This window comes from Seriola aureovittata, chromosome 6 (genome assembly GCF_021018895.1).
Source record: "Seriola aureovittata isolate HTS-2021-v1 ecotype China chromosome 6, ASM2101889v1, whole genome shotgun sequence".
Taxonomy (NCBI): domain Eukaryota; kingdom Metazoa; phylum Chordata; class Actinopteri; order Carangiformes; family Carangidae; genus Seriola; species Seriola aureovittata.
This window is the reverse complement of record NC_079369.1, coordinates 2,997,840-3,015,185: the sequence shown is the minus strand read 5'-3', so window position 1 is coordinate 3,015,185 and position 17,346 is coordinate 2,997,840. Positions and strand designations below refer to the sequence as shown.

General features: G+C 41.2%; 2 protein-coding genes across 6 annotated transcripts; one reads left to right on the top strand and one right to left on the bottom strand.

The window, feature by feature from the left end:
• The first annotated feature begins 1,237 nt into the window (after positions 1 to 1,237).
• cnga3a (cyclic nucleotide gated channel subunit alpha 3a) lies at positions 1,238 to 8,040 on the top strand. 2 transcript variants are annotated; one of them, XM_056379014.1, is made up of 8 exons: positions 1,238 to 1,437; positions 3,257 to 3,369; positions 3,630 to 3,719; positions 4,276 to 4,449; positions 5,526 to 5,687; positions 5,823 to 5,924; positions 6,013 to 6,119; positions 6,222 to 8,040. In XM_056379014.1, the coding sequence occupies exons 2-8, from the start codon at positions 3,281 to 3,283 to the stop codon at positions 7,616 to 7,618; spliced, it is 2,121 nt and encodes a 706-aa protein (XP_056234989.1). In that variant the 5' UTR covers positions 1,238 to 1,437; positions 3,257 to 3,280; the 3' UTR covers positions 7,619 to 8,040. The 2 variants fall into 2 exon arrangements, with proteins under 2 accessions (XP_056234989.1, XP_056234988.1); XM_056379013.1 differs by lacking the exon at positions 5,526 to 5,687 and having other exon boundaries at positions 6,222 to 8,039.
• A 409-nt stretch (positions 8,041 to 8,449) lies between these two features.
• Positions 8,450 to 16,342, bottom strand: ube3a (ubiquitin protein ligase E3A). 4 transcript variants are annotated; one of them, XM_056379008.1, is made up of 11 exons: positions 16,056 to 16,342; positions 15,124 to 15,194; positions 14,509 to 14,798; positions 13,215 to 14,413; positions 12,973 to 13,117; positions 12,129 to 12,334; positions 11,756 to 11,920; positions 10,929 to 11,084; positions 10,765 to 10,838; positions 10,531 to 10,674; positions 8,450 to 10,069 (listed from the first exon to the last, which is right to left on the bottom strand). In XM_056379008.1, coding segments are annotated over exons 2-11 (2,502 nt in total). In that variant the 5' UTR covers positions 15,126 to 15,194; positions 16,056 to 16,342; the 3' UTR covers positions 8,450 to 9,948. The 4 variants fall into 4 exon arrangements, with proteins under 4 accessions (XP_056234983.1, XP_056234984.1, XP_056234986.1 ...); XM_056379009.1 differs by having other exon boundaries at positions 15,124 to 15,170; XM_056379011.1 differs by having other exon boundaries at positions 14,509 to 14,605; positions 16,056 to 16,341.
• Between the last annotated feature and the right edge of the window lie 1,004 nt (positions 16,343 to 17,346).

Here is a 17,346-nt window from a genome sequence, read left to right as displayed (position 1 = left end):
TCTAAGCTGGGATTAGCGCTGCACCTCCGTACACTGCCAAGGGATTTCTCTTTTAACCTTATGTCATAGGGTGATGTGTGTGTGTGTGTGTGTGTGTGTGAGTGTGGGGGGGGGGGGGGTACTGTGGTATCGGGACACTGTGATGAAGGACCTCTGACCTAACGAGGCCTCTCTCTCTCTCTCTCTCTCTCTCTCTCTCTCTCTCTCTCTCTCACTCTCTCTCTCTCTCTCACTCTGCCCTAATCATCTTCATTATTGCTCATCAAGTCACTTGCCACCAGTTCATTCAAAAGCACCATTACGTCTGGATATGTCGTTTTATTCGGCCTGTTTCGACAAAAATGTAATGCTGATGTTTATCCAGTAGAACAAAGTACAACTTAGCAAAGTTACATTTGCTCCAATAGTAGAACTTCCTGTTTTTCTATGCAGAGCAGGACATGAGGCCTGTAGTGACATACACTCCCTGGACACTTTATTAGGTTCACCAATATAACAGATCTGCCACTTTACATGTTTTATTATTGAAGCTGTAGTCAGTGGTGACGTTATATGGGACTACCCCCCCCCCCCCCCCCCCCCCATAATCAGCTTTTGTACTTGAGCCACTCAGTGTATTTAAACAAAGTAATATCATCTAAGAGATCATTTCATCATCCCTCTGCAGGCAGGAGGAAGTAGACATACATGAAATACAGATTGGCTCCTTCCAGAATGTTGTATCATATTATCATCATCATTATTTTTTTTTTTTTATTATTAATATTATTATTGGATTCTAATGAGTGATTATTAACATGTATTTGAATGTTGTTGTTGCTGGTGGAGGTGAAGCTACTTTGATGACCTTATATTGTTGGGGAGTTGATTCTATAAACACGCATTATGTTTTATGAACTTATAATCTTTCTAAATTTAAAGTAAACAGCGTATTTTATTTTGAAATGTAGTGGAGTAGAATAAAATGGAAATGTCTTTGGTTTCTGCAAAAGAGCAGGAACTTGTTTTTTTAATGTGACATTTTATAAATATTTCATGTTTTAAATGTGTTTCTCCATCACTTCAGTATCCCGTGTGTGTGTGTGTGTGTGTGTGTGTGTGTGTGTGTGTGTGTGTGTGTGTGTGTGTGTGTGTGTGTGTTGTGAGTCGTGGACACAGTGATGGACAGGACTCCTCCCCTTGTCTGATCTGGGACCTGTCAGCTCAGTCTCCTCTCTCCTCATCCTGCAGAGCCGCAGCTTCTAACCATGGACAGCGCGCATCGATATTTTTGGTGACACTGATCTCGGACGAAGCGAGCGGGGAAAAAAAATAATTTCACGGGAGAAAAAATCTATTCTGTTGTTTGTTTGGAAGATGGAAATATCAGGAAACAATCAGAGAGGACCTGCCGGTTCCGTCGGCTCAGAAAACTCAGTGTGAAAAGGCGTCAGACAGGTGAGTACATGTCCTCCGCCTTCAGTCACTTTGCAAGTTTCAAACTTTTCTATAATTAGAGTCTGTGGCGCATTTCACCAAGAAAACCTGCGTTTACATCCGTTTCTGTCGCTGCAACAAGTGAACTGTCGAAGATGCTCAAAAGAATTCCCACTAAAGGTGTCAAGGCTTTAATATTTTTTATTTGAACTCAACTTATAACTTGTGGAGTTATAGCAATTACACTTACCGAGCCACCACAAACTGACAGGCCTATTACAATATAAGGTTATAATATATATGTCATGTTTCCAGTGAATAAATCATGCCCTCGCTACAAGGTGCCTTCCTAAGCTTGTTTAATATGTGAACCCTGTGCTTTACCAAGGCAGCTGGACTTGAGCCTCTTCAACAACCTCAGGCAGGTCCAGTTGGCTCGGTACCAGCAGCTAGACATGTGTGACAGGCTTTAATGTGGCCGACGACACATGTGTATCAGGGAAGCGCGTGTCCTGACGAATGCACAACCTTTACCACAAGTCACAAGCTTCTTAAGCGGGTCTTGACCCGCGGCTGCTGCAGGGCAACTAATCTCCAGGAAAAACACAAACAGAAGAAGAGTTAAACTTGGATTTTGATGTGGAAGTGCCGTTTATCACACAGGGAACTCTCCAGAGCATCATGTCTGTGTATTCATTTATTCTAAACACAATCTCACCAGCAGCAAATGATTCAGACTGATTCATTTTGATTGGAAATATCAAACATCAGCCTTTCAAAAAACATTTTTCTACATTTTAACCATCATGTAAAACAATCCTGTAGAATAAGAAATGTCTTAAATGGCAGATATTTCCACCACAGTGTAAATGAGCTGGTGTGTCTGTTGTTTATCATGATGGAAAGCAAGAAAAAAATGTAGAAAAACACAGACGTGAATCACATTGATTTCGTGCAGTGTGTGTGTGTGTGTGTGTATGTGTGTGTGTGTATCAACATAACGTGGTTCGGTGATGATGATGATGTTGATGATGATGATGATGATAATGATGATGATAATGTAACTCACATTCAGTGTGCAGACTCACCGTGGGCTTTACCTTTCATCACCCCTCAAGCACTCAGCTTCTCAGTGACTCTGTCAGTGTGATTTAATTTAGTGGGGGTTGGTTAACTCCCTGGTATTAGCACTAATCCACATGTGTGCACGTGTTACAACAATTGGTGTTCCCCAGAGATCAGTGAGTCATTATTTACCAGCAAACAAATAAACCTATTATTTCAGGCAAAAAAAAGAATCAGACCTTATTTAACGTGTTACATTTTTAATGTTTTAATTTGGCAGAAATTTTCAGCTGAAATTGATCAAAACATGAAAATAATATTTTTTAAATGCAGTTCTTGGGGACTTTACACATTGTTGATGTGGCTGTTTTCTCCACACTGTACCCAGACCTGAAGAGAGTACCTGCCCTCAGCCACGTACACCTGTACCTGTTCTTTAAGTGGCGACCTAATAGACTTAACCCGCCGTATACACGACCGAACATAGCAGCGACAGTCCACCTGTAAGCCATAGCTTAGTTATTTTAAAAAGCAGCTGATCGTTCACAGAGAGAGGGCACTGATCCTGTTTAGTGTTAAGGACATAATGACCATGTATTTTTAGGTCTCAGACGGACAGTGAAAAGTGTAGTTCAGTAAACACATCAACAACGGCTGTCATGAGGCGCATTCATGGTTGTGATGGGTGACTTGTGGCGTGTATGATCTGAAGTGTGTGTCATGATGCGTCGGTCTTACAGTGTGTTTTTTTTATCTCTGCACCTGTGTGTTGCAGGTCAGCTCAGCCAGACACCACAACATGGCAGAAAACTCCTTTTCAACCAGGCAGCGGTTGTCCACCAACACACACGATGACGAGCTCGCGGTCATTGAAAATGGGGACAGCAGGTCTGACATCACCTCTAAACTCAGTTCACACTCATGATCTGCTCATATTGCAGGCGGGAACTAACTTGACTTCATTCCTACTTTATCAGTGGCTTCTGCATTGTTGTTGCATATTGCCCTTTAACCTTTCTGACACCTGACAACACATCCTGCACGTTTGACAAAGTAGAATTTAATCGCTTGGAAGTTGCTTCATGCAGTTTGCGTAGCATCAGCTTCAGCATGTCACATGACACTTTTTCCAACCTGCTGTCTTCCAGAGCTCACTCTCTTCGTGAAGACAACTCTGAAACAGCGCTATCTTCACAGTCCCACAGGGACTCATTTACAGGTGCTGGGGCAATGGCCAGGTAAACGTCTGTAGTAATATTTTAGAGTAGTAGTTACTAGTGAACAACTGGTAGTTAGAGTAGTTATTCCACTTCCACCACCTCCATTATATTTCAGAATTAAATTTGGTAATTTTTTTCTCCACATTTGGCAGCTTTAGTTTCTAGTTACATTCCAGATTATACACAATGATTAAAGATTAATGTTACATACGCTTTTGACTGAAGCTTCTAGAGTCTTTTAAGTTTGGCGTTTAAGTTGACCCTTGGGACGAGATCGAGCCTTACGTTGGGAACCCGGTGGACTATCAACCTGTATATAAAGTACTTTAAACTGTCTCCACCATGAGCAGCTACAACAGTAAAATTCTGCTTACACATTGATGCAATACTATTAACAATTTAATAATGTAACACATGATAATATACTGCATCTTCTGTACTGGTACATTTAGTGACGTGTAGGGTCTGAATACTTTGTCCATCGCCGTTGTTTACATATTCTGGGAGATGGGATGACATAGTTACTTCCTAGCCTAGTCACCTTGTACCCTCTTACCTCCCGCTGACCCTCTAGGCTTTCTTACTTCTTCTTCATGCTGCGAAACTGGGCGTCTCACAGAATGAAGCCCGAGACACAGAGGCACGACTCTTTCCTGGAGCGCTTCAGAGGCCCCGAGCTCAAAGACATCCACAGTCGAGAGAGCAATGCCCAGTCTGTGGGTCACAACGACACGCTCTGCAAGAGAAAGTAAGTACTGGACACAAAACGGGATAATTAATCAGCAAATACATGTGTAACAATCAATCCCTTCAAAGCTTTGACAAGTAAAACTGGGCAGAATGGAAATGGAAAAAGATCATCGGCATCTTTAGCTTCAGTAATGTAAGATACAGAAGGGTTCAAAGGTCTGAGACCAAGTGGACCCTGTATTTCCATTTGGCCTCCACACAAACATCCCTCACCCACCCGGATCACGAGAAGGAGGATGAGGGTGAGATTAATAAATAAGACTTCAACTGCATTCTTTGGAAAATGTGAGTTTTTTCTAGCTAAAAAATCAACCTCACACCTACTGTGATGTTGCTCTGCTAGCTAACCACGAGCTAACGGTCAAGTGCGGTCAACGTAAACGTCCCAGAGATGAGTCATCTGAAAATATTGTCACAGGATGAGAAAAGAGGAAGAAATAAAAAAATGCTCATTTTTCATCTCTACATTTATCATGTTACAAAATACGGATGAATATTCAACACACGGACACAGGATTGTATTTTTCATCTCATCGCGTCTTCAAGAGCTTTAATGTCTGACACTTTAAGGTTCACTGTGCAAAAACTTGTGTCCTTTATCTCTTCCCAAATTCTTGCCAGTAAGTGGCCGCTAGCTGCTTACAACATGAATAACTGCAACAACACAGACGAGTAAGTGTGTAAACTATATCTCTATATCTCACAGGAAACAGCATAGCTAATAGCATAGAGAAATCCTTGAAACCACATCTTCCAATCCTACATTCCTTTTTGACTTTCCCTCCTGCAGTAGACAGAATAAAACCCTGTCCCTTTGCTTGCTTGAGTGAAGTTATGATGTGGGTTATACTGATTTTAAGTTGTAAACCGAACAAGGCCACGGAAACTTGCCTGTGCTATGATGCCATCTGCTGGACAGATGATGTATGACCTGCACCAGATCTTCCAACAATGTCTTGAACCCAAAAACCGTGGACCCTCCAGTAGATTCCCCTCCGTGTAGTCTGGTAGACGAGTCCTTCGTAGACCGCCGCTGTCCTTTCTCACATAAAAACTAAACTTGTGACCCCATAGCAAAAAAGAGGACAAAAAAGACGAGATTAAAAAAGAGGAGAAAAAGGAAGAGGAGAAAAAAGACGAGAAAAAAGACGAGGAAAAGAAGGACGAGAAGAAGGACGAGAAGAAAGATGAGAAGAAAGATGATAAGAAAGATGAGAAAAAGAAAGAGGAGCCCCCGTAAGTAGACCAGTAGGTAGTGTAAGTCTCTTGAGACTGAAATAAATTAATTACAGAAAACACGTCTGTTGTTTCATATTTGTGTCAAAATAATTAAGTCTTGTGACATCAATAAATTTTAAGTTGTTTCCCTAGGAAAGAAATCTGGATTATGGATCCAGCTGCAGACCAATACTACAAATGGCTGACCGTCATCGCAGGCCCAGTATTTTATAACCTGATCATGATCGTAACAAGGTATTGTCCATTTAACATGCTTTAAAATGTATTCTTCACTCAGTGGGATGTTCACAAAAGTTGAAAAAGCTTTATCCTCGTCTTCCAGAGCCTGTTTTAATGAACTCCAGAACTCGTATACACACCTCTGGATATTCCTGGACTACGCCTCGGACATCATCTACTACGGTGACACGTTCGTCAGAGCAAGAACAGGTTGGATTCTTAAAAAAATAAGACAGAAATCATATTCACAAATCAGTGTCTGTGCAGTTTGTAAATTTGGCTCCTAATTTTTTTTTTACGTTTGTCCCTCAGGTTACTTGGAGCAAGGCCTGCTGGTGAAAGACTCCAAGAAACTGAGAGATAATTACAGAACAACATCTCAGTTCAAGTACGATGTCATTTCAATGATACCCACCGATCTGCTGTTTCTGAAATTCGGATTCAACAACCCGGAGTTCAGATTCAACCGTCTTTGCAAAATGCCGAGGCTTTTTGAGTTCTTTGAGCGGACTGAAACCAGAACCAGCTTCCCGAACATGTTCCGAATCAGCAATCTCGTACTTTATATCCTCATTATTATCCACTGGAATGCTTGTGTATTCTTTGCCATTTCGAAAACCATTGGTTTTGGAACCGACACTTGGGTGTATCCCAATATCAGCCACCCAGAGCACGGCCGCTTGGCCAGAAAGTACATCTACTCCCTGTACTGGTCCACACTGACCCTCACCACCATCGGAGAGACCCCTCCGCCAGTCAAGGATATTGAATACCTCTTCGTCATTGCCGACTTCCTCACCGGTGTCCTGATCTTTGCTAGTATCGTCGGTAACGTTGGTGCCATGATCTCCAACATGAACGCCTCTCGTGCAGAGTTCCAGGCAAAGATTGACTCTATAAAGCAGTACATGCAGTTTCGAAAGGTCACCAAAGACCTGGAGGCCAGGGTCATCAAGTGGTTCGACTACCTCTGGACGGAGAAAAAGACCTGTGATGAGAAGGAAGTGTTGAAGAACCTCCCCGACAAGCTCAAGGCTGAGATTGCCATCAACGTCCATTTGGATACGCTGAAAAAAGTGCGTATTTTCCAGGATTGTGAAGCCGGTCTCCTGATTGAATTGGTGCTTAAGCTGCAGCCACAGGTGTTCAGCCCTGGAGATTACATCTGTAAGAAGGGGGATATTGGCAGGGAGATGTACATCATCAAGGAAGGGAAGCTAGCGGTGGTGGCAGATGATGGCGTCACTCAGTTTGTGGTGCTCAGTGACGGCGCGTACTTTGGGGAAATTAGTATCTTGGGAATCAAAGGCAGTAAGGCAGGCAACAGGAGAACGGCCAACATTAGAAGTGTAGGTTATTCCGATCTCTTTGCCCTATCCAAAGACGACTTGATGGAAGCGCTCACTGAGTATCCGGACGCCAAGAAAGCGCTGGAGGAGAAGGGGAAAGCCATTCTGATGAAAGACAACCTGATTGACGAGGCGATCGCCAACGCTGGCGCCGACCCCAAAGACCTTGAGGAAAAGATCACCAAACTGCAGGACAACCTGGAAGTAACACAGACCAAGTTTGCCCAGCTGATGGCACAGTTCACCTCCAGCCAGACGAGGTTGAAGCAGAGGATCACCGACATGGAGTCCAAAGTGAAATCCGTACGACCAGAGGACTTGACTGAAGTGATGGCTGACAAAGACAAAAAAGTCCAGTAACGTGAGAGACGCCCGAGGACTTGACTGTAAATGAAGGGATTTTTCATTTAGAACAGTACAGTGACACTTTTTAAAGGCCCATGTTTATATCTATTTATACATCCTGTTTATTATCTTCCTTGTGTCAAATTGTGTACAGTGTATGCAGCAAATATATATATATTTGTGTGCATGCTATCCTCGACAGCTAATTTCATGTTGTCATGAAACTTGAGTATGTTGATCACTCGTGTCTGCGTATAATAAGGAATTTCTTCTTTTATGAATCAAACTCTTATTGCAATACTGCAACGGAAATATCCATTTGATTGACTGTATATGAATGTACAAAATAAACCCAAATGCCAGTTATGTTTATAAGTTATTGTCAACATACACTATCGGTTGTAAGTCTGCAATGTTAAATGTGAATAAACATTAAAACATTAATGTAACATTTATGCCTTACAGTAGGTGTTTATGTTGTCATAATGAAGGAAAAAGGAAACTTTTGCAGCGGTGAGAGAATCAAGACACTTTGTTTCCCCAGCAAGTATTTCCTGTATAACAATAAATATAGACGACTGAATTTTGAAAAGTTAAAAGTTCAGTTAATTAGCTTCATTTGGACTGTGTGGTTGTGGTTTGATCTGGTTTGATTGACAGTGGTGAAAACAAACCACCAACTTGGAAATATTGTACTTTATCGCACAAGTACAAATATCAATAAACAAAAAAACATCTAAAAGCAAAAGTGTTCTAACTTTGGCAGAAAGTTTTATTTTTAAATCAAGACTTTTTTTGTCAAAGTAAGAATGTGATTGACAAATACATTTTCAAGGCCTAAGAACCTGCAATCAATGACTTATTTATTTGTTTTGTCCAACACTGACTTTATTCCAGCGATGGCGAACTCGTTAGTGAGCAGTTGCCTGTTTACACATTCAGCCGATATGAAGCATCGTTAGCGACGAGTACAAGTCCAATATTCTCCTCTCGAGGGAACCATCTGCTTTTTTAGCTGCTACAAGTTCTCCACCATGTTCACCCAGCTAGTCTCTAATCTTGCCGGTCTGCTCTTTGGCAGGAAGTGTTCCAGTGGGTGTTAAAGAATCCAAACAATTAATTTGTGAGGCAGAAAATAACAATGACTTGAAAGCTCTGTAGAGTGGAGGCGAACCGCAGAGTCCAGGGATAATTCTCTGAGGGTTCGTCAATAAGATCGACCCCTTCCACATTACGCATCGTCATGTGATGTATTTCTACTGTAAAAAAATATCGACTACAACAGCTTTGAGTTATCTGTAATCATGATGTTAATAGAAATTCCTTTAATGTATATTTTAGACAAAGTTTATGGATTTTTTTCACCTTTATTCACCTTGCATAATTGTTGCTTTACAGAAGAGTTTCACATTATCTGCACATTCTTTATGTACCTGAGATATTTGGCCAAATAAAACATTTCATGTGACTCTTTTTCCTCATACAGGCATTGCACATATGGGGACTGCACTTAGTAATGTGCAATCAGCAACACTTTACGGCGAACAAAGAGAAGAAGAAGAAAAAAAAAACAAAAAAAAACAAAACCTTTTTTCAGGTTGTGAAAATCTGAACCGACCAATCAGTGAACACATTCTGAAAAACCCCTGCAAGCTATCGAAACCACGCCGTCTGCTGGGGTTCACCGTTTCACAACACACAGTATTCATTTAAAATGTAACACAAGAGGCACAAAACACAGAAATACTTTAAAATAACCTTTAGGTTAGAGGTGAGTTCGTCTTCGCACCAACAGGGAAGTTTAAATATAAGCTCGTGAGTGAGGCTATGTGGATTAGTAGTAGGCTTCACCTCATTATAATCACCATGACAATCATGACCGAGAAGCACCATTATGCCCAGTCCACTCAGTGGTGGAAAGATGGCCTGAGGACTGATTACTGCTACTAACTGCAAAAACAAGTCAATCTAAATCAACAAATATAATGCATGTGCTGGCATTCACTAAAATCCTGTGTGTAAGTACACTTTCACAGTTTTCACTAATTCATTTTTTAATGTTTGCTCGGAAACAAAACATGTGAAAATAAAAAATTAACTAATCGAAGTGCCGTGTTAAAACTCTTTGGGGAAATCTAATGTATATGAAGGTGACTCTCAGAGGAAGTGAGGCCTCAGAGTGAAAGGCTGACAGTGGAGTCTGACTGGTAGAGGTTGGTTAGGCACCGGGTTACTGCAGCATTTTGTTTCATGGCGTTTCCCTCTGCGTGTTTATAATACTCCCTTTTTTTAATTTTTTTAAATTTGTTAAAATGTGGTCAGAAAAACGTTCCCTTGTGGATCTGTCACAGCATCCCGAATCCTTTGGCGTAAGTGATGGCCTTGAGGAGTCTCTCTTTCAGTTTTTCTTTGGAGGAGTATTCTGGGAGCAGCAGAGCATTAAAGCAGGTGTGAGAGGTTGGTAACCTGAAAAGAAAGGATGAGAGTAAAAACCCTGCACTAAATGGTAGATGTCTGCTTTTATCCAAAATGCTTTACAGTTTGCTTCTCATTTGTTCTTCTCCTGAGCACCACAAACGTCTTTGTGTGAGAAACCCGTCGTCTCAAAAGTGCGACCTTTGGAATCGATGTGCAAAGATTTTAAACACGTTTCTCTCATGATTGTCAACTTGCATCTCAGAAACAGCCGAACGATCGCACAGTGTAAATCTGACCTGAGATGAGCTTCACAAGAGGGTTCGAGCACACTCCGACTGACACAAGGACACGCAAACAAAGAAGTAGAAAACTGTAAAGCTACAGGTGTATTTCAACTATTGTGGCCGAGAATGTATAAATAAAACCTCAAATTAAAGCTGACCGTCCTCTTCTTTTGTCTTTTTAGAGCCAATGGAATAAATAAATAAATAAATAATAAAGTTTGGTACCTGTCTGTGTCTGAGCCGTTCTTGGCGATGATCATTTTTAATTTCCCGAGCCCGCCAACTGGTGCTCTGTCTGTGCCGGTGGTAAACTGAAGAAACAACCTCTTCTGCTCCTCTCCAAATGAGTGAATTGTTTCCCAGAAATCTCTGTGGGCAGAAAGCAGAAGAGAAACTTTATACAGCACTGATCTTGACCTATCAAATCTGTGTCAATTTGAATTATGACTTAGGACTTACTTGATAACTTGACTATCTTTGCTGTAACCTCCATCGTACTCTGTGGTCTTTTCAAGTGCTTCAAAGTCAAGTTTCTGTGAAATCACAAGAGATCTCTCTGTAAGTCATGAAAACACTGGCTACAATAAAGCAACCAAAATCAAAATTAGTGTTGGCTTCCTCACCCTGCTTCCGCAGATAAGCAGCTCTACTTCCTCTGGTCTAAACAAGTATTTCAGTGGGGACTCATTTGTGACCATTAGGAAACCTTTTTTAAAGGCTCTGAACTGTCGCTCCATGCTCTTGTTCAGTATGTACTCAGCATACAGGTCCACAAACTCCTGTGAATTATAGATGTGAATTACAAAAACACCTTTAAATATACAGAGAAGCATCATCGTTTACTTTACAACAGTGAGTCAGTCTATTTTGTGAGTAAAGAAGATGAAATGACAGTTGTATTACATGATTTTGAGCTGTGAAATCAATTCAATCAAAGGAGGAAAATGCGTCAGTTATTGCTTCTTTGCTTTTTATAAAATGTGGTCAGGAAAACTGTAACTTTGCGTGTTCATGTCTGCTGCGTCGCTGCTACTGCCACCTCTATCTTTCTTCTTAGAGTTAGAGTTTGCAGGCTACTCGAATGTTGGATTTCTTGTCATTATAAATTAATTTGATAGTTAAATCTGATAGTCAATTCTATGTAATGTTGCTGGTATGATGTCAATATGACGTATTTTTACTGGGAACTGCACGTCACGTGTGAAAAATAGGCGAGACGCTGAATCTCTAGATCATGCAATGCATCACACATGCAGTGTGTCCGCTCTAACCGTTAACATGGGGGCTGAAATGCAAAGAGAGACGATCTGCAGCCGCCAAACACACGCAGAGCATCCAGTGTGTTCCTGACCTTACACTAAATTTTAGCTTTTAAATCATTATCTTGTAATTGTGCAGCCACTGTCAACAAAAAGTCCATAGACTCGCTTTAAACACCAACAGATTTCACCTGTCTGTTCTCCTTGGTAACAGGGATCTGGTCTCCCTGTTCCTTCAGGTCATATAATATTGGGTTCCCGAACAGGTCTGTGTGTGAGATCTGGAAGGTGAGCGTCATGTCTTCCTCCACGTTGCCAGTATATTCAAGCAATCTCTTCAGACTTTGGTAGAGAGCCTGCAATGGGAGAAAGAAGTGCCACAGTGAAAACACAGCAACAGAATATCTGGAGTTATGATTGTGATTTTCTTCCAGCAACTCGAAAAACTGCGGCATGGTTATCATTATTTTACCAGTAAAATCTAGAACATGCACAACATTTTGGAAATACAGGACTGATGTATAGTCTTTCACTGTATATTAACTTCGGAGAAAGTTACTATACTGGATGTGAGTCTGACAGGTCCAAGTAGGTCCCTCTCTTGCCCAACAGTTTCCTGTAGACAACCATGGGGAAATGGACGTCCAGGATGCAGTTGTTGTAGATGGCGAGCCCCAGGACGATTCCAATGAGGGTGTACTGAGCTTCGGTCTCAAGTGAGGACGAATTAAACCAGAAAAGCTTTGTGTCGTCGTCGTACGTGAACATTCCTGTTCAGAAAATCAAAGTGTAAGAGGAAAAATGAAACAGTTAGAAATACACTTATTCAGTTTGTGAGAAGATTGATGCGACTCTCAGATCTGTGCCCTAAAAATCAATTAAGAAAGACATTTCGAATAAAGACTGGAAATGGGGAAACAGGCTGGCACTGACCGACAGTAACACAATCCACCTACCAGCATGTCTGAAGCTCAATAATTAACATGTTATATCTTGTTTCTTCCCATGCAACCTCTCGGCCAAGAAACAGTGCAACAAACATCCCCTCGTAAAACCACGAATTGTCGTTCTTTGGTTTTTGTACAGATGTAACGATGGAGATATCGTGTGTTAACCAGCGATCACACTATCACACTATTAATCACACTATTAATGTGTGCGTTAATAGTGTGATTACAGGTGATGGCAGGTGGATTTTGTTACCCTCGGGCAGAGCCAGGCTAGCTGTTTCCGCCAGTTCCGGTCCTTGTGCTAAGCTAAGCTAACTGTCTCCAGTTCTGTAGCTTCATAGCTAACAGACCGAGAGGTATAAACCCTCTCAAAGCTAGGTTTCCTGAATGTTAAACTATTACTTAAATATGATATAAAACAGGGATACAAGCAAATGTAAACACTAGAATTGTCTCACCTATGTCGAGATTGAAAATTTCCTCCAGGACCAACTGAAAAAACTCCTTTGAAACTCCTCCTTCGTCTACGCCTTGCTCCCCCTCAAACTCAACAAACAGCTGCTTCTTCAGGTCGGATGGATTCTCCATGGAGATCATCTCCAGCTGCAACAGAGGGGATTAAATGAACGGAAAAACACAGAGGGACTAAGTCACTTCGACTCAATGCGACGATAAGGTAACGTAGCGTGTTGCGACTCACCCTGACGAGGGCGTCATCAATGATGTGATCTCTCCGAACTTTGAGCTTGAGATAGGGGTTGGGCTGCTGGCCCTGAACCATGCTGTAAAGGGCGGTGAGGCGACGCTCGCTGTACATCCTGATCCTGTTGTCATAGTAAAGTCCTTGGTTCTTGGTGATGACGTTGAGGATGAAGGGGCAGCTCTGAAAAGAAAACTTAGTCTCGGCATTGACCTTGAAGAAGGTGAAATCTTTGTCCATCTCCACTACGTCGTTCACTGACTCGTTAATAAAATCCTCAAAGGGGATGAGGGGTTTTATGCAGTCTACAGGCCGAACTCCCAGTTCTTTCTCCAGAGGATCGACCCGAGGTCCCTTCTTATAGAGCCGCTCCTCACCTAGCAGCTCATGCAGGGTGAGCTCATCGGACTCGGAGTCATCCTCATCCTCCTCATTGTGCTCGACATCCACTTCACCGCCAAGGATACTTGCATAGAAGACGACCTTTAAACACTGGGTTGCAGCCACCACAGTCTCGTCGTCATTCACCAGATTTTCACCGTCATAGTCGTTGCTGATGACTGTGAAAGTGATGAGCTGTTGGAAGGTCTCCATTATACGGCGGATGTGTCGGAGACCGTACGATGACCAGAGCTTTGACAGTCTTGCGAGTGCAGTCACGGGCAGTTTGCTCATTGCCTTGCAGAACTGTGGCATCGCCACTTCAAGGTACTCTGGACTGTGAAGGTTACTGTTCTCCATCATGATGATGAAAATGTTCAGGTAATCGGGGTTTGTCTCGTACACATCGAGGTAGTCCAGGTCAAGTTCCATATTTGGGGTGAGGTAAACGAGTGCGTTCACAAGAGCTGCCTCCACCTGCTCGATGGATAGAAGTTTGTCGTAGACTCTCCTCACGGCGTTGATGTCCACAGTAACCTCACAGGGGTCTAACATTTCAGTGGGAGACTCATTCGGTAATGAAGCTGCAGAGGAGGCACCCATCTTCTCCGAGGGTTGCTCACTCTGCTTATCATCTGTTGGTGTGAAAGAGTCCAGGTTTTTTGTACGGTTTGGTTCATCCTTCCTAAAACTCTTCACCAGGGCTTCTGAATTGGAGAAAACCTTGCCGATGATGCGGATGAGAGCGGAGTAGTCCCCTTCCTCCTCGCAGGAACTCAGGATCATACACACAGTGTTCTCTGTGAGGTAATGAACATCTGCAACAAAACAGCGCATTGAAAAGTGAATAAAGAGAAAGAGAGAGAGCTAAATCAAAGTCAGAGTCCATAAGAATCAGTCAGTTCTGCAGTACCTGAGATGTCCTCCTTGTTGGGACTAAGGTCCATATCACTCATCTTATTGTCCAGTTGCGTGTTTTCCTCAGCACTGGAGTCTGGATAGGATTCTCTCTTGGAGGGGTGAGGACAGAGTTTGGCATTAATCTTAAACAGCTCAAGCGCTTTGGCAGCTGCTGAATTGTTATCCAAAGGTCGAAAATCACAACACGATGCGCAAAACTCATTCGTGCAGTTGCCATTTCCACAGCCTTCAGTTAACTGCTGAAAGTAGCGCTCAATTAGATGCTTTGCAGTCGCTCTGTTCCTGTGTAAGACATTCAAACAGGAAGTCAGATTGATGATTTGGTGTCATCATTGTTTAGCAAAAAGCATGAACAGATATTTGCTTTGCAGGTAATAATAAATATGTCTAATACGTTTTGCAACCCTACGGAGCTGAATACTGAACAAGCACATATTTATATTTTATTTCAAAAGGCTAAGACATAATGACACATGGACAGGAACTACAGATAAAGAACATCAAAGGGTGCCACCCCTAAATGAAATATTAGTTTAACTAATTGCATGTAAATTAGTTTAGCTACTAGAATAACTACTTGAGTGCAAGTCCTAACAGAGTGTCTTACATTCGGCTGGATTCAGGTGTCCTCCTGCAGGCCCAAAGGACGGTCCTCTGAAAGTTTAACAGTGATGTTTACTATAATAAAAGAATAAATTAGTCAACTGATCTTTAGGTTCTCCGCAAACAAGAGTAATTTTCAGAGTGACACTACTGATGAACTACTGTATTGATCACAAACAAAATTCTGTTATATAATATTATTTGTAATATTGTTTAATTGTTTTTAAGAGCGCTGGACTAGATTGGTATCAAGTCTGACGCTTTACAGTTTAAAAAGTAAGTGTGGACAAATTTCTCTTACTAATTGACACATACTGGTAACAATTACACTAACCGGTAAAATCAGCTGGGCTCCAGTGTGTGATTTTAATAAACTCTACCCTCCTCCATTGGAGAGGGAAATTATTTGACAGATTTAATAACAACCACATAATCTATTATCCCAAGAAATTAAGTTAAAAACATCTGTCTGCAAACACTAACAACCAAATGACCAATTTACTAACAAAACTGTGACCAGTATTATGTTGTAAATTTACAAATATACAGTAAAGAACTGCAAATTTATATCTAGTAATAAACTGTAATTCTAAAATATAGCAGGAAACAAAAAAAAAAAACAATAAACAATAAACACATTAAAAAAAACACAACGTAAAGGACGAAAAAAGAGCTGTTACTTATCAGTGTAATAACCCTGGTTAAAATCACATTTATTAGCCACATTTCACCATCAACATGTTATTGCAGAAACCCGTCAGCTGACCACGAGCTGTCAAACTGAGCTGGTTTTTTTTAATGGTTTGAGCTGCTCACGTCGCTTCGACACTTTCACCGCCTCTTGCTAGTTTATCATCAAACACGGTAACGAAGTGAACAAGGTGTGAGACAACGTTTAAAATCAGTGTCACGGCTCCAACAGCCTCGTGTACCGACCTGTGATGTGAAGGATAGTCCCCGTCTCTGTCAGTGACTGTGCAAAAAATTAAAAAAATAAAAACAAATCTCTTCCGTTAGTGAGACAGCGGCTGTTTGAGAAATAATTCAGTCCACCGAGCCTCCGTAGCTCCGTCTCAAACTGCTTCAGTTTGTCGTCGACACGTAAATAAAGCTCCTGTGAGGCAACGTTAGGGAGTCATGCGACTTTGGTTTGTTGCGAGTCAGAGCGAGATTTGCTCCTCTACCATCTTGTAAACAAGAGCGCCATGTATCCCGGCATGCAGCGCGAGAATGTCAAACATCACGCCGCCCCTCCGCGACCCACAGAAATAAAGAAACGCAACCTTTCTTTTTCATTTTACTGGGGAAATTTCATATTCATAAGGCGAAATTTCTTCTCAATTCAGTCATTTAAATAGTTTATAATTGATACTGAACGTTATTTAAATTGATAACAAACAAGAAATCCATGTCAGCAGTTAATATATATTCTGAAATGTCTGAATTAGTCTGTTACTCAAATTTTACATTTGTCCTTTGTTAATTTATGTATTTTTCTTTTTTTTATTGAGTTTTTTTCCCGTTTATTTTATTTAAGAACTGATTTGTGTGATTGTTTGTGAAAATTTCCAATTTAAATAAAAAAAAAATTTAAAAATTAAACTTCAAACTTCCAAATTAAAAAAAAAAAAAAGAAATACAGAAACGCGCCAGTGATAAACACTATTCCTCTGTGGAAACAATACGTTTCATTTACCCAATAAGAAGTACAGTTGTTTCTTGTTGTTTCCCTTTCTTTCTTTTTTTTTTTATTTTGAAGTGGTTTGTATATATTTTTTAAGTCTTCCTTGAAACAACTTTCCTCCCTCCCTCCCAATCTCTCACCCATGAACTGAGCCATCAGAATTTATGAATAATAATGATAAATAATTTACTTGAACATACCAATGCGTTTTGTATGCATACCTACATACAGTTACTATATCAAAGAAAAAAAGGTCTCGCTTAGCATAGGCAGGGGGGGTTATGGGGCTCCTGCCCCCGGAAGTTTATTATAACATTATTTATATTTATAACTTCAACTTGATGTCATTTCCTGTCACTCTCTCTCACTGGACCGGCAAATCAACGGAGCTCTATTAGAACTGTACAAGGGAAACAGCCATTTAAATTATTATTTATGTTTGGCGAACCGGGGAGCCATGAGGGAAATTGAGTAAGAGCGCGGGGACGGGACAGGACAACCTGTGGAGAAGTGTTCATGAGTCTCAAGTAAGTTTATATATTT

What these genes read in the sequence shown, in the direction of transcription:
- ube3a (XM_056379008.1), bottom strand. An exon ending in ACCTGTCAGACTCACATCCA is followed by an intron (nt 11,921 to 12,128) that starts GTATAGTAACTT and finishes CTCCCATTGCAG; the next exon opens with GCTCTCTACCAAAGTCTGAA. An exon ending in TTACCAAGGAGAACAGACAG is followed by an intron (nt 11,085 to 11,755) that starts GTGAAATCTGTT and finishes TATAATTCACAG; the next exon opens with GAGTTTGTGGACCTGTATGC.
- cnga3a (XM_056379014.1), top strand. Translation starts at nt 3,281, where the DNA reads ATGGCAGAAAACTCCTTTTCAACCAGGCAGCGGTTGTCCACCAACACA. An exon ending in GGTGCTGGGGCAATGGCCAG is followed by an intron (nt 3,720 to 4,275) that starts GTAAACGTCTGT and finishes CTGACCCTCTAG; the next exon opens with GCTTTCTTACTTCTTCTTCA. An exon ending in CTGATCATGATCGTAACAAG is followed by an intron (nt 5,925 to 6,012) that starts GTATTGTCCATT and finishes CTCGTCTTCCAG; the next exon opens with AGCCTGTTTTAATGAACTCC.